Source organism: Peromyscus leucopus, chromosome 7 (assembly GCF_004664715.2).
Source record: "Peromyscus leucopus breed LL Stock chromosome 7, UCI_PerLeu_2.1, whole genome shotgun sequence".
In the NCBI taxonomy this organism is placed as follows: domain Eukaryota; kingdom Metazoa; phylum Chordata; class Mammalia; order Rodentia; family Cricetidae; genus Peromyscus; species Peromyscus leucopus.
Genome location: NC_051069.1, coordinates 98,838,158 through 98,851,659, shown reverse-complemented (window position 1 = coordinate 98,851,659; position 13,502 = coordinate 98,838,158). Strand labels below are relative to the sequence as shown.

The window sequence follows — 13,502 nt, the reverse complement described above, 5'->3', positions numbered from 1 at the left end:
CTGCTGTTTGCCTTGTGAAATCAAGGCTACATTTTCAGGAGGACAGATGATGCACAGTTCTTCTTCCACACAAAAACAGATGCACATGTCCCTGTTAAAAATGTAGCCCAGGAAATCTGCATGTGAAGATGAACACGTTTGTGAGTGCAGTGTGCTAGGTAATGTGAGGGCTACTTCAGGAGAAATGTGATAGTAAATGCCTTGCAAGCCTCATCAGTGATCCTGTGTATATAAGGTATAGAAAAAGCAGCTCACTTAATCCTTTCTCGCCAGAAGCAGGGATTTTCGCGAACGACAACAATGGTTGGCAATGAACGCACCAAATCAATGCCGGCGCCAGTGAGTTAACCACCTCTGTCCTCTTTTCACCTATTATATCTGCCATGCACCATCCAACTTCCCAACCATCTTCCTGCTTCTTCACAGAACGCACGCTAGGCTCTCGTTTTTCTTCAGCACGAAGTTGGAAATGGAGTTGAGAAAAGGAGACACATGGTCAGCTGGTGATGTTAACAAGCTCCTTGCTGCCCTGAGAAGCTAGATGGAAATGGTTCAAGTTACAAAGGGGATCATCATTAGATCTGGGAGGTCAAAGAGTAATTCACGAAGCTTCATTCCCTTCCCTCCCACCCTTTTACATTTTATTGATGATCCCTATAGTCTGTCTTCACAGCAAAACCAAGATCAAAGAGTATGAAGTAATCCTGTTCAGTTCTTTACTCCATCCAATGGAGAACGGACAACGGGAAGGCATGTCCAGTAATGTTATAGTAGCCCCATAAGATCAGGAAGAGTCAGAGTGGCCAAAACAACCACAATCAATGCTTTGCAGTATGAACTAAGGATCAGCAACTAACACAGTAGTTGGTGCTTAGTAAGGCTGAAAGAATAAAACACTTTCTTTTCAGCTAATGTCTACTTGAACACATAGGTGAAGTCAGACAGAAGTAGTTAACTCTTTCAATGCCGGATAGTATGGTACACAATAATCACATTAGATTAGTATGTTTCTCCAAAACATGTACAATTTATCAATTCTTGATTTTAGATTCCTAGCCAAATGCCACCTGAAGTATTTTTTTTTAAACTTAAAAGACAACAGTAATCAGAATTTAGAAACCAGGTACATGGTAAATGCTAATGAAAATAAGAATTAACAACCCCAGCACCACTATGTAACAAAACATCATAGTTCACAGTAAGCAAAGATGTCTCTCAGCAATGCAATGCCCAAACAAGTTTGAAAAAGAAAAGAAAGTTTTACTTAATGGTTCCTTTGATGTTAAAAAGTCAGATAAATGCAAAGTATAAAATCTAAGAATTTATTTTATTTTAAATATAAATAAAAACATAAACCTAAAGCCAAGAAGATCATTAACCGATATTCAAAGGATAAGAAAAATTATTTTGTAGGCCTGAATAATGGGTGTTCAGAGAGTAAGGTTAATTATTCCAATTATATCTAAATAGTCTAAACACATCCCAGAGAGTAAATCACACATTTACAATTAAACATACAAACTAATACACAGAGAATCAAAAGCCTTACATCTTATAGATTTTTAAGACAAGTGTATGAGATTCTAACAATCTGAGAAATGCTGACCGGATACTTCTCAGCAAACCAATGGCTTTACAACAGCATTCTCTCGTCTATCCAACTACAGCTTTCCATGGCGACCCTGAGTCCACTTGTGTACTTGCTTCTACTCTACCTTTACTACTAAAGTATCTTCATCATGCAGGCTCCGCTCCACAAACAGCAGAGGAACTGCTTCTAGGACCCTTGTGCTGCCACAAAGCAGGCCTTACATAAAGGTCCAACAAGTGTCCATCCTAGGAGCTCTCATTTAACCGCAATTCCTATTCCTGTAGTTATACATGGCATCATAAAAGGACTTACTATGAACACTCCTTTTATATTTATAAAATAAATTCAGGTTTCACATTAAATAAAGCTGAGTTTATGCTAAATTTTAAGTGATCAAACAGCAACTTACATAAGTAAGAACACAGACTGATATCTGAAAAGGTCTCAACAGAGTGAATAGGAAGCACCTCACACAACCAAATCATTACTCATTGGGTTCCATCTAAGTTCCACTGGGTCAAATCACATAACCTAATATGATGAGCTTTGTAGTTTCACCTTGCTACAAAAAAAAAAAAAAAAAAAAAAAAAGATTGCTATTTATCTTATTGTTTCAACTCCAAGAGAAGAAAGGAGGAACAGAACAAAAAACTAAAAGGTAGGAAATAACTTGTTCCTGTGTTCCTGTAGGGTTCTCAAAACCTGGATCCCAGACCCAGAGCACTTACAATTGAAGTGAACCATTACTTCTAATAGGCTCAAATTTTTATACATTCATATTCATTCAAGAACCAGACTGGGTTTTCTGAAAGGCAAATTCTATACATCTTATTGCATTCCTTATCAAGAATATACATACATACATACATACATACATACATACACACACACACACACACACACACACACACACACACACACACACACACACATACATCTGCCTGCCTCTACCTCCAAAGGCATGTACCACCACTGCCTGGTTAGTTATTGAGATAGGGTCTCTCTGTTTGTAGCCCTGGCTTTCCTAGAGCTCACTATGTAGACTCATAGATCCTCAGGCCTCTGCCTCCCCAAGTGCTGGGATTAAAGGTGTGCACTCCCCCTGGCTTCCCCCCTTTAGATGTTTCATTAAAAAACAAATAAATAACCGGCGCACGCTTTAACAATTACAAAGACTCTTAAGTTCAGCAGCCGGCTACAATGATCAAAAGCGCAAATACAAGAAAAGTCTCAAAAAAAAAAAAAAAAAAAAAAAAAAAAAAAAAAAAAAAAAAAAAAAAAAAAAAAAAAAAAAAAAAAAAAAAACATATTCAAAAACAAAAGCAAATAAAATAAACTAGTGCCATGTGTTTTTTCTAGAATAAAATTTTATAATCATTTTATAGTGATAAGTTCCTAAATTATGAAGGTATTCCAATTAATTTCATTGTTTATTTTCTATTAACCCATTCAATTGATTTTCAATTAATTTAAACATCTGCTGTCACTACATACAGAGTAAGTTTAACAGTAAAAGAATTCTGTTTTGTTTTACATGAGGAGCCCTTGAATTAGTAAAATATATACTTTTCACGATATACTTTTCTCAGGGAGAGAAAAGGGGGACACATCTGCATAATAGTTTGACTGGCATGGCTCTTAGAAAGACTTAAAGAATACCTGAGACACATTTACCACTACCTGAGAGATCACAGTCCATTTATCAGAAATACTCATGGCTAGAAATGTTTTATTTAGGTTTGCAGCACTCTGAATCTGAATTTAAGTGTTTTCTTACCTTTAGATCTTTCCAACTGTCTAGCAGCTTGGTGGCCAAATCACTTATATCTACTGTTTTATCTGGCGGTTCTTGGCTTCTCTCACTTTCAACATCAGACACGCCCTCTTCTTCATCTTGGGATGGTGTCTCCTCAGCAATGGCTTCTTCCAGTTTTGTGCTACTGCTTTCTTTGAGCTCTGTTTCAGTGTCGGCCTCTGGTTCGGATGTGGGTAATTTACTGACTTCGATGGTGGTTTCGCTCTCAACTTTTGGCTCACACAGCTGCTGTGGCAGGAGTTGTGACTGCAAGTCGTCATCTTCTTCCACAGTGACAGTTTCTAACTGATCAAGGTCCTCCTTGCCATCCTTGCATTCTAGCTCACTGGTTACATCTGAGATTGCACTGTCCATGCTATTTTCACTGATAATTTTAAGTCTGCGAAACATGAGTTTCTTGGGAGTCTCTGTATCCACTTCTGTGCTCAGCTTGATGGAAGGATCAGGTGTATTAAGTGGTGTGTGAGCACGTGATGTATTCTCACTAGAGTATCCATCGCCTTCACTTAACTGAGGGACAGCAGTCTTGGTCTGAGACCAACGTTGAATAATTGGAAGTACTTTGCTTTCTTCCAACATATTTTTAGTAGGAATGGGCAAATGCTCCAAAGTCTTTATAATCTGATTAAACATAATAAAAAATTAATCATATCATTTGTACAGCTAACCTTTCACACAGGTAAGGACTCACAGAAGAAATACCACATTTGGGGCATTGTCTTATAAATTAAGATCTATGTCTTCATAAATATAGATGCAGTTGAATGTTACAACATTATTTCCTTTTAAGAAGGAAGAAAAACTTTTAGTTAGTCTGATCTACAATAAAAAAAGTACAGAGTACTGACGTAACGACTACTCACACCACTAAGTGTGACCGATAAATATTCTCTGCAAGGAAGGAATTCCCAAAACCATGCAGCTTAAAAGAAAGTACTAGACCTCACCAGTCTTTTTCTATAAAATTCCCCGTTACTACAATAGAAGCTTGGGAACTATGCAACACCATGTATTTAAATGATAATTTCCACACTTAAAAGATTCAAATATAGTCAGGTGTTGGTAGCACACATCTTTAATCCCAGCATTTGGGAGGCAGAGGCGGGTGGATCTCTGTGAGTTCAAGGCCAGCCTGGTTTACCTACAGAGCGAGTTCTAGGATAGCCAGGCCTTTTAATTTGGTTTTTATTTATTATTATTAAATAACTGACTTTGGGGTTATAGTAGAAACTATGATTTTTAAAAAGCTACCTATCACCAGGCAGCGGTGGTACAGCCTTTAATCCACTCGGGAGGTAGACCCAGGTGGATCTCTGTAAGTTGGAGATCAGCCCGGTCTACAGAGCAAGCAAACTACATGGAGAAACCCTCTCTCAAAACAAAACAAAACAAAACAAAACAAAAAGATACCTCTCAGGGGCTGGAGAGATGGCTCAGCAGTTTAGAGCACTGGCTGCTCTCCCAGAGGTCCTGAGTTCAATTCCCAGCAACCACATGGTGGCTCACAACCATCTACAGTAGAATCTGACGCCCTCTTCTGGCACAAAGTTGTACATGCAGATAGAGTACTCACATACATGAAATAAATAAATCTTAAAACAAAACAAAAACCTATTAAAAGTCAGAAAATACTAATTTTATGCAAGCTATAAACACTCCAAATCTACTAATAATGCTGCCAATTAATCTTTAGACCTTTGAAAACACTTCTTTGCTTTTCAGAATGTTCTAATTCTTGTCAATACTTTTTTTTTTTAACTTCATTTTATGTATGAGTGCTCTGTATGTACACTTACATGCCAGAAGAGGGCATCAGATCTATTATAGATGGTTGCCATCTCTTAGGCTTCTCGTCAATAATTTTTAAGAACTCCAAAATTCAAGTTTTCTGTGCTTTCCCAGAGTTTAAAAGTAATGGTCTAGCAATTTAGCAATAAACTAAATTACTATCATTATATATCTTGCTTACAGTTCCTGGTATATAGAGCTGACTTGAAGATACTATGGGGAAAACCAAAGGCAAACTTACTGCCAAAGCAAGCTGTGTGTAAGGTTATATATAGCTACTGATGGCATAGTATTAAATTCATAAATACCCAAGTCATATCCCCTCCAACTAAGCAATCACCAGCAGAAGCAGGATTGTGAACTGACCTCTTCCTGAAGCTTCTGGTTACTTTCCCGGCCATCACCAAGCTCTGCCATCCAGATCCACAGCAATGACAACCCATGGCGTTCCAGAAATGACTTGAGGCAGGACTGCGAGTGTGTGTTCTTTTATGAGCGGAAAAAGGCATGATGTAGGGAGTTAGGGAGGCAATGCCAGTCAAATGTTACAGAAGCCCATGGTGAGAATTAAGTTTCCTTAAAATTAATACACATATACATACATCCCTACAATTAGACATCTAACAAATACCATAAAGAATTTTGTTCTTTAATGTATTTTTCTCAAACACATTCCAAATTATCTGCTCTTACTCCATCCCTATACTCACTGATCCACTTCTTTCCAATGAGTACCTCTTCTACTTTAAATAAATTTTTTTTTATCCATTTGTTATGGAATACTTAGTCAACTGGAATATATAGGATGATTGCTAAAATTCTTTGCTTTGAGATTCTATAGTAAAATAGTTTTGGTGCCGGGTGGTAGTGGCACACACCTTTAATCCCAGCACTCGGGAGGAAGAGGCAGGTGGATCTCTATGAATTCAAAACCAGCCTGGGCTACACAGTGAGTTCCAGGAAAGACTCCAAAGCTATGCAGAGAAACCCTGTCTCAAAAATAGTTCTGGTATACCAGTAACTGGTAGGGAAGGGAGCTATACCAAGTACCATGGATTATTCCACTAAAAGAAATCCCAGGGGCTGGAGAGATGGCTCAGAGGTTAAGAACACTGACTGCTCTTCCAGAGGTCCTGAGTTCAATTCCCAGCACCCACATGGTGGCTCACAACCATCTGTAATGATATCTGGTGTCCTCTTCTGTGTACATAATAAATAAATAAATCTTAAAAAAAAAAAAAAAAAAGGAATCCCAGCATGTGCTTTTAACTGGAGGGAAAAGCAAACCAATTCTACTAATAATACTGAACTTGCTAGCCATTTTCAATGGCAAAGCTTTCAAAGTCCTAAAGAACTTGCATATACATTTAAAACAGGATAAACTTTTCTCTATCAGCCAGATTGTCGTTAAGTGTCCAACACCAAATTCAGAAATAAAAAAATATTATTAAAGTGCTTACCTGAATGAGCTTGAGACAGGTAAGTTTCTGTTCCAGAGTTTCAATTCTAACCATAAGCCGGGATAAACTAAGAACCTGATTTTTATCAGAGAGGCCCTCACCATTTTCCATCAGTGCTTCCAGCTCTCCATCCACCTACCACAGCAAAGAAAATATCTAGTTATAAAACAAGTACAATCCAGTCACTTACTCGAACAACCTGGAAAAAAAATACTCAGCTTCACAAGTAATTTAGAAAATGAAAAGGAAGATCACAGGAAGGAACTATGCTATTAGACTAGCTGAGGGGGATACAGGGAACACACAACACAAACATACATACACTCACACATGCACACACCGCCATGCCTGTATTGTCAACATTGAAAATTGAGGCAGAATACTACGAACTCATCAAGGCCAGGCTAGGCTATTCTGTCTCAAGGCAAGCAAGCAAGGAAGGAAGTAAAGAAAGGCAGGTGTAAACACAACATCTGATAACATAAAATCTACTGTTGAAATGTAAATTAGCTGGGAATGGTAGCTCACATCTTTAATCCCAGCACTGGAGAGGCAGAGGCAGGCAGACTGAGTTCCAGGACAGAGGACACTGTTAAACAGAGAAACCGTGTCTCAAAAACCCTAAATAAATAGATAAACATAATCAATCTGAAAAACATCTCATTCACTCATCAACTATGTGAATAAGAAATTATTTAAGGCCTGGGGATATGGTTCAGTGGCAAAATGCCTCCCTAACATATACAAGGCTCTGGATTTAATTCCCCAGCACTCAGCATTGCTGGGCATGGTGAATCAGGCCTAACCAAGATCTCAGGAAGTTGAAGCAGGCCAGCCCAGGCTACACAAGAAGTGCCAGTTCAGTGACATGGCCCAGACTGTAAAGACACTTGTCTAACAAACTGAGTTCTATCCCACATGGTGCAAAAAGAAAACAAATGCCTGCAAACTGTCGTCAGACTTCGCCAGGCACACCCCTGCCCACACATCCTCCAACCTCCCCAACCCCCACCAACAAACAAGGAAAAAAAAGGAGAAACTGGATGGGAAAGGATAAGTGAAGCAGGAAAATAGATTCATTCTGTCGTTCAAGCATATACACTTCTAGATGCTAAGATGGACTTTAAGATAAATGTAAAATCTAAAGGCTGCCCTAGGGACTGGGGAGACGGCTCAGAAGGCAAAGGTGCTTGCTGCCAAGCCCGATGACCTGAGTTTGATCCCTGGAACCCACTTGTAAATTGAGAGCAGACTCCTGCAGACTGTCCATAACCTTCATGTGGAGTATGTTTGCATACATACATTCCTGAACAGAGACAAGCTTAGAAAAAGTATGAGCATGGCCAGGCGGTGGTGGTGCACGCCTTTAATCCCAGCACTCAGGAGGCAGAGTCAAGCAGATCTCTGTGAGTTCCAGGCCAGCCTGGGCTACCAAGTGAGTTCCAGGAAAGGCGCAAAGCTACACAGAGAAACCCTGTCTCAAAAAACCAAAAAAAAAAAAAAAAGTATGAGCCAAGGAATTTTAAGCATACTTTTGAAGTTCCCAGTACTCTATTCTCATCTCTATTAAAATGAAATAAAAACTGCCAGCCACACCTCTTTTCCAAAATTATTTCATCAACACCTGGATTGTCCTTTTACATTAAAACAGAATTTAAGCTATTTCCTTAAAACTTCATCCTGGAGTCTCAACAGAGATGCGTGCTTACCGAGTCCTTCTTCCGAGAGCGCTCCTTTTTCATCTTCCCTCCTGCTGCCCGGATACTGACTCGGTTCTCCCCTCCCAAGTAACCCCGGCAATTGGCTGACCCACAGAAACATTTCTGGGCTTCTTTGCTGTTAAGGAATGAACTCAGTTATGGAAAGTCAAGAACGGGAAAGTGATAGCACGGTAATTCATAACGATCTACAGGAAACGTAAAATATGTACTAATTTTAAGAGACTCTCACAAACCTACATCTAATAGAAATATCCAAAAACTGCTTGTAAAAGACATTGGTTCCTTTTTCCACCATCACCTCTTCTCTCAATTTGTGTGTGTGTGTGTGTGTGTGTGTGTGTGTGAGAGAGAGAGAGACAGAGACAGAGACAGACAGACACTGGAGATTCAATCCATGAGTTACACAAGTTGGACAGGAGTTCTACTGGTAAGCTTTATTCCCAGTCCTCTTTCTACTTTTTATTTCTCAGACAGTTTTTCCTGTCTAGCTCTGTCTCTCTCCTGCGTCAGCTTCTCATGTATTGGATTATAGGCCTGTACCACCTGGACTGGCTTCATCATTTTCCTAATCTTTTATTACCTGTTAGATAAAGCAGGCCAATTACTTAATGATTTCTTGATTTTATAAGACTATTGATACATGAAAATAAGAGACTAAATACATATTTGTGCTAGAAATAAAATTCCTTATACAGCTTAGATAACCATCATTTATGAATCACTGTTTAATTGGTACACCAAAAAGAAATAAGACCATTTATTAAAAAACATATAAAATACAATATCATCAGGACACTCAAAAGGAAACATTTGATTTAAAAACTTATCACATAGGATGACCTCCTGTAATATCAAATATAATAATAATTAATTAAATAAAACCATGAAAACAAGGAAAGTGGTGGAAAAGAATACTGACTTAACTCTACAGATCTGGATAGAAACCACCTCTGCAATTTTGTGCCCAAAGTTACAAGAAAACATAAATGAATATTTTAAAAGTACATGGACAGATTTAGAAGGAGTGTGTGTGTGTGTGTGTGTGTGTGTGTGTGTGTGTGTGTGTGTGTGTAAAGAAACAGAGTACCAATCAGAGGGGGGAAAGATGTTTTAGGAACAAAGCAAGGATTCATGAACATGTCCAGTTTCTTTGCCCTCAGAAAAGGAAAACACAGAGAAACAGTGTGAATTCTACACAGAACCTGGTCTGCAACTTATCTAGTGAATACACGACGAGAAAAGCAGGTAGTCAGAACAGAAATACTGCTTGGCATGTGTCCTGGTTTATAAGGAGACAGTCTCAGAACTGGACTAACTCTGACACAGGAACTATGTGAATGAACACCCGAGAAAGCATCACTATTGAGAAAAGTACCACTGATAAAAACATTGGACAAAGAAAGAAAATTACACCTTCACCTAAAAGGATTACAATATCCAGGAAACAATCTCTATGCCTTTTAATATAAGCATCAAAAGCTATCAATTCACAAAGATATAATCTGGGGAGGAAGAAACTGTAGAGTTTTATAGTTTACTTGAAATTTCCACCCTTTAACTTTATTGGTTTTATTTATTTTTGATCCTTTTGCTTTTTGAGTGTGGGGAAAACAAGCATTACCACTGTGTCTTGCTAAAATAACAGTCCCAACTATAGAGTCCTGGCTGGCTTGGAATTTACTATGCAGTATGCAGACCTGGACTAGCCTTGAACTCAAAAGTCCACCTGCCTTGACCTCCCAACTGCTGGAATCAAAAGTAGTACACCACCACACCCAACCTTCAAAAAGTTATTTATTTTTATTCTATGTGCATTTGTGTTTTGTTTGCATGTATGTCTGCGAGAGGGTGTTGGGTCTTTTGATCCAACTGGTTACAGACAGTTGTGAGCTGCCATGTGAGTGCTGGGAATGAACCGAAGTTCACTGGAAGAGCACCCAGTGCTCTTAACCTCTGAGTCATCTCTCCAACTCCCAAAAGGTATTAATAAGAGTACAATATAGGTCAAACAAAATTAGCCAAGAGCTGATAAATGATAGATAAATAAGAATATTATTCTCTTCACACAGAGTTGGCATTTCTATAATGAATTAGTTTTCTTCTTTCGTTTTTTTGAGAAAGGGTCTCATCTAGGCGAGGCTGTCCTAAACTTGATTCATAGGCAAGAATGGCCTTGAACTTCTGGTCCTACTGCCTCCACCTCCTACAATCAACCTATGGGTCATGATCCCTTTGGGGAGTCAAACAACCCTTTCACAGGGGTCGCCTAAGACCACTGGAAAACACAGACATTTACATGATGATTCACAACAGTAGCAAAATTACAGTCATGAAGTAACTGTATGGTTGGGGGTCACCACACCATGAGGAACTATAGAGGGTTGCAGAATTAGGGAGGTTGAGAACCACGGTCCTACATGATGGGATTCCAGGCATGCACCACCACAGTCCATTTTTTATTCAGTATTAGGAGTCAAAACCAGGGATTTCTGCATGCTAGGAAAGCATTCTATCAACTGAATACATCCTCAGCCCTATAGTAAAGTTTTATTATATTGAGTTCAGAGGAATATTACATAGTTCCTATACTGTAAATTCCTTAGTGGCCAGAAAAATCACATGATAGGAAAAACAAAATGATGGTATACTATAGTTGAGAATTGATAGTATATATAACTTCTGAGTAATTCACATGAGAATTTTATATCTCTGTATCTGAACATCTATTTTCCATATCAGAAGCAGCAAAATAGAGCAAAACCATTACTTACCCATATCTTTGGAATTGATAGTCGAATGTTAACTCTGAGCCTGAAGGAACTAGTTTGGTAGTAAAAAATCCAACCCTCAGTTGTCCATTCACAGTCCACTGAAATGTTTTGAAGAGAATAGGCATTAGTAACTGACTAATGTTTGTGCATGCGTATGTTTAAGGTCATCATCATCTGAGTAAATTATGCATATATGGATCTTTATGTAACATAGTGTTTTCTCAAAGCAAATGGATTGATTTTTCCTTAAATAAACTAACCAACATATCATTCTCATTGAATAGACTAAAAGATTCAGTATCTAGCCGGGCGGTGGTGGCGCACGCCTTTAATCCCAGCACTCGGGAGGCAGAGGCAGGCGGATCTCTGTGAGTTCGAGGCCAGCCTGGTCTCCAAAGCGAGTTCCAGGAAAGGCACAAAGCTACACAGAGAAACCCTGTCTCAAAAAACAAAAACAAAAACAAAAAAAAAAAAAAGATTCAGTATCTATAGCCTGTAGTACAATAAAATAAACTGCTACTGGATGGAGAAAGTAGCTAAATGGACAGCACATGACTACAAACACAAAACCTAGTATTTACTCTCCAGCACAGCAAACAGAAAAAAAAGAGAAAAACTGCTGCTTTTTTTTAACTTACATACATTTACATGTATGAAAGCTCATTTAGTCTTTTAAAAAAAAAATCAGGTAGGGGATTCTTGGTGACACTAAGAATCACAACCTGAGTTCAAACCCAGCACCACCCCCAGGTCTTCTCTAAGAACAGAAAGCTCTCTTAACTGCTGAGCCGTATCTCCAATCATCTTCTACTTTGTTTTGAAGCAGGGTCTCTCTTGTTTTTACCACTGAGTCACAGACTAGCTAGCCCACAAGTCTCCAGGTCATTCCCGTCTGCACTCTCCGCGCCCCCCCCCCCCCTTGCTCTAGGAGCACTAGGGTTACAGATGCCAACTAGCACACCTCACTTTTTAAATTGTGGAGTTCAGATATCCAAACTCAGGTCACCAGGCCTGTACAACAAACACTTTCTTAACTAAGCTAATCCTCCTTGTCCTCCATCGCTTATTAACTTGGAATTTCTTTCTTTGTATTTTTTAAAGAATTTTCTTTTATTCTGTGTATGAGTGTTTGGCCTCCAAGTATGCCCCTGGAGGTCAGACAAAGGCTGGAGTTATAAGCATTGTGAAGCACCATGTGGTACTAGGAATTGAACCCTCAACCTATGCAGGAACAAATGCTCTTGACCGCTGAGCTATCTCTCCAAGTCCTTAACCTAGAATTTCTCACCCATCTCTATTTTGGCTATTTGTGCCCAATTGGCACCTGAAGTATTTTTTTTAAAGGTTTACTTATGTATACAGTGTTCTATATGCCTGGTGCCAGAGAAGAGGGCACCAGATCTCATTATAGACGGTTGTGAGTCACCATGTAGTTGCTAGAATTTGAACTCAGTACCCCTGGAAGAGCTGCAAATGCTCTTAACCTCTGAGCCATCTCTCCAGCCTGGCACCTGAAGTCTTGATAAAGAATCTGAATATAGAGGGCTGGAGAGATGGCTTAATGGTTAAAGAGCACTTGCTGTTCTACTAGAGGACCAAGTTCACCTCCCAGCATCCACGTCCAGCCACTCCTAACTTCCTGTAGTTCAAGCTCCATGGAATCCACTGTCTCTCTTCTGGCCTCCATGGACACTCAGACACAAGTGGCATATACTCACACAGACATTCACACTACACATAAATAAATACAAATCTCTTTTTTAAAGAAAAAGGAGTCAGGCCTACTGGCGCACGCCTTTAATCCCAGCACTCAGGAGGCAGAGGCAGGCAATCACTCTAAGTTTGAGGCCAACCGGTCTACAAGGCAAGTTCCAGACCAGCTAAGGCTGTACATAGTGAGACCCTGTCTCTAAAGAAAGGGGGCTGGAGAAGCACAACAGGAGAAGAAAGAAGGAGAAGGAAGAAGAGGGTGGAAAAGGAAAGGCTGGAAAAATGGCTCACGGGTCAAGAGCATTAGCTTTCTGCCATAGGACCAGGGTTCAATTCCCAGCAACCATATGGTAGCTCACACTATCTCTAACTCCAGTCCCAGGTAAATCTGATGGCCTCTTCTGGACTCTGTAGGCACTGCACACACCTAGTGCACAGACAGACATGCAAGCAAAACACCTACAGACATAAATTTTAAAATAAAAAAAAATCACAAAAAAGAATCTGAATGACAATTAACCATTGGACTTTGTGAAAATTCAGATTTAAGTCTATATTATGGCATTTTTGAAATAGAATCTAAAATAATTATAGGTAAGGAAACAACCAAATGTAACAATTTCAGGGCTGAATTTTAGACTAGAA

At 39.1% G+C, this 13,502-nt stretch overlaps 1 protein-coding gene across 4 annotated transcripts in view; it reads right to left on the bottom strand.

The window, feature by feature from the left end:
* Setd2 (SET domain containing 2, histone lysine methyltransferase) overlaps window positions 1–13,502 on the bottom strand; it is a 106,635-nt gene that overhangs the window by 59,492 nt on the left and 33,641 nt on the right. For 3 of the 4 annotated variants that reach the window (XM_028886868.2, XM_028886867.2, XM_037207962.1), the window contains 5 exons: window positions 11,148–11,245; window positions 8,365–8,491; window positions 6,656–6,790; window positions 5,562–5,681; window positions 3,369–4,028 (listed from right to left, as the gene is read on the bottom strand). In XM_028886868.2, the coding sequence (XP_028742701.1) occupies window positions 3,369–4,028; window positions 5,562–5,681; window positions 6,656–6,790; window positions 8,365–8,491; window positions 11,148–11,245 (1,140 nt within the window). Of the gene's footprint in view, window positions 1–369; window positions 538–3,368; window positions 4,029–5,561; window positions 5,682–6,655; window positions 6,791–8,364; window positions 8,492–11,147; window positions 11,246–13,502 lie in introns of all 4 variants that reach the window. The other variant, XR_005092045.1, reaches the window with a different exon arrangement.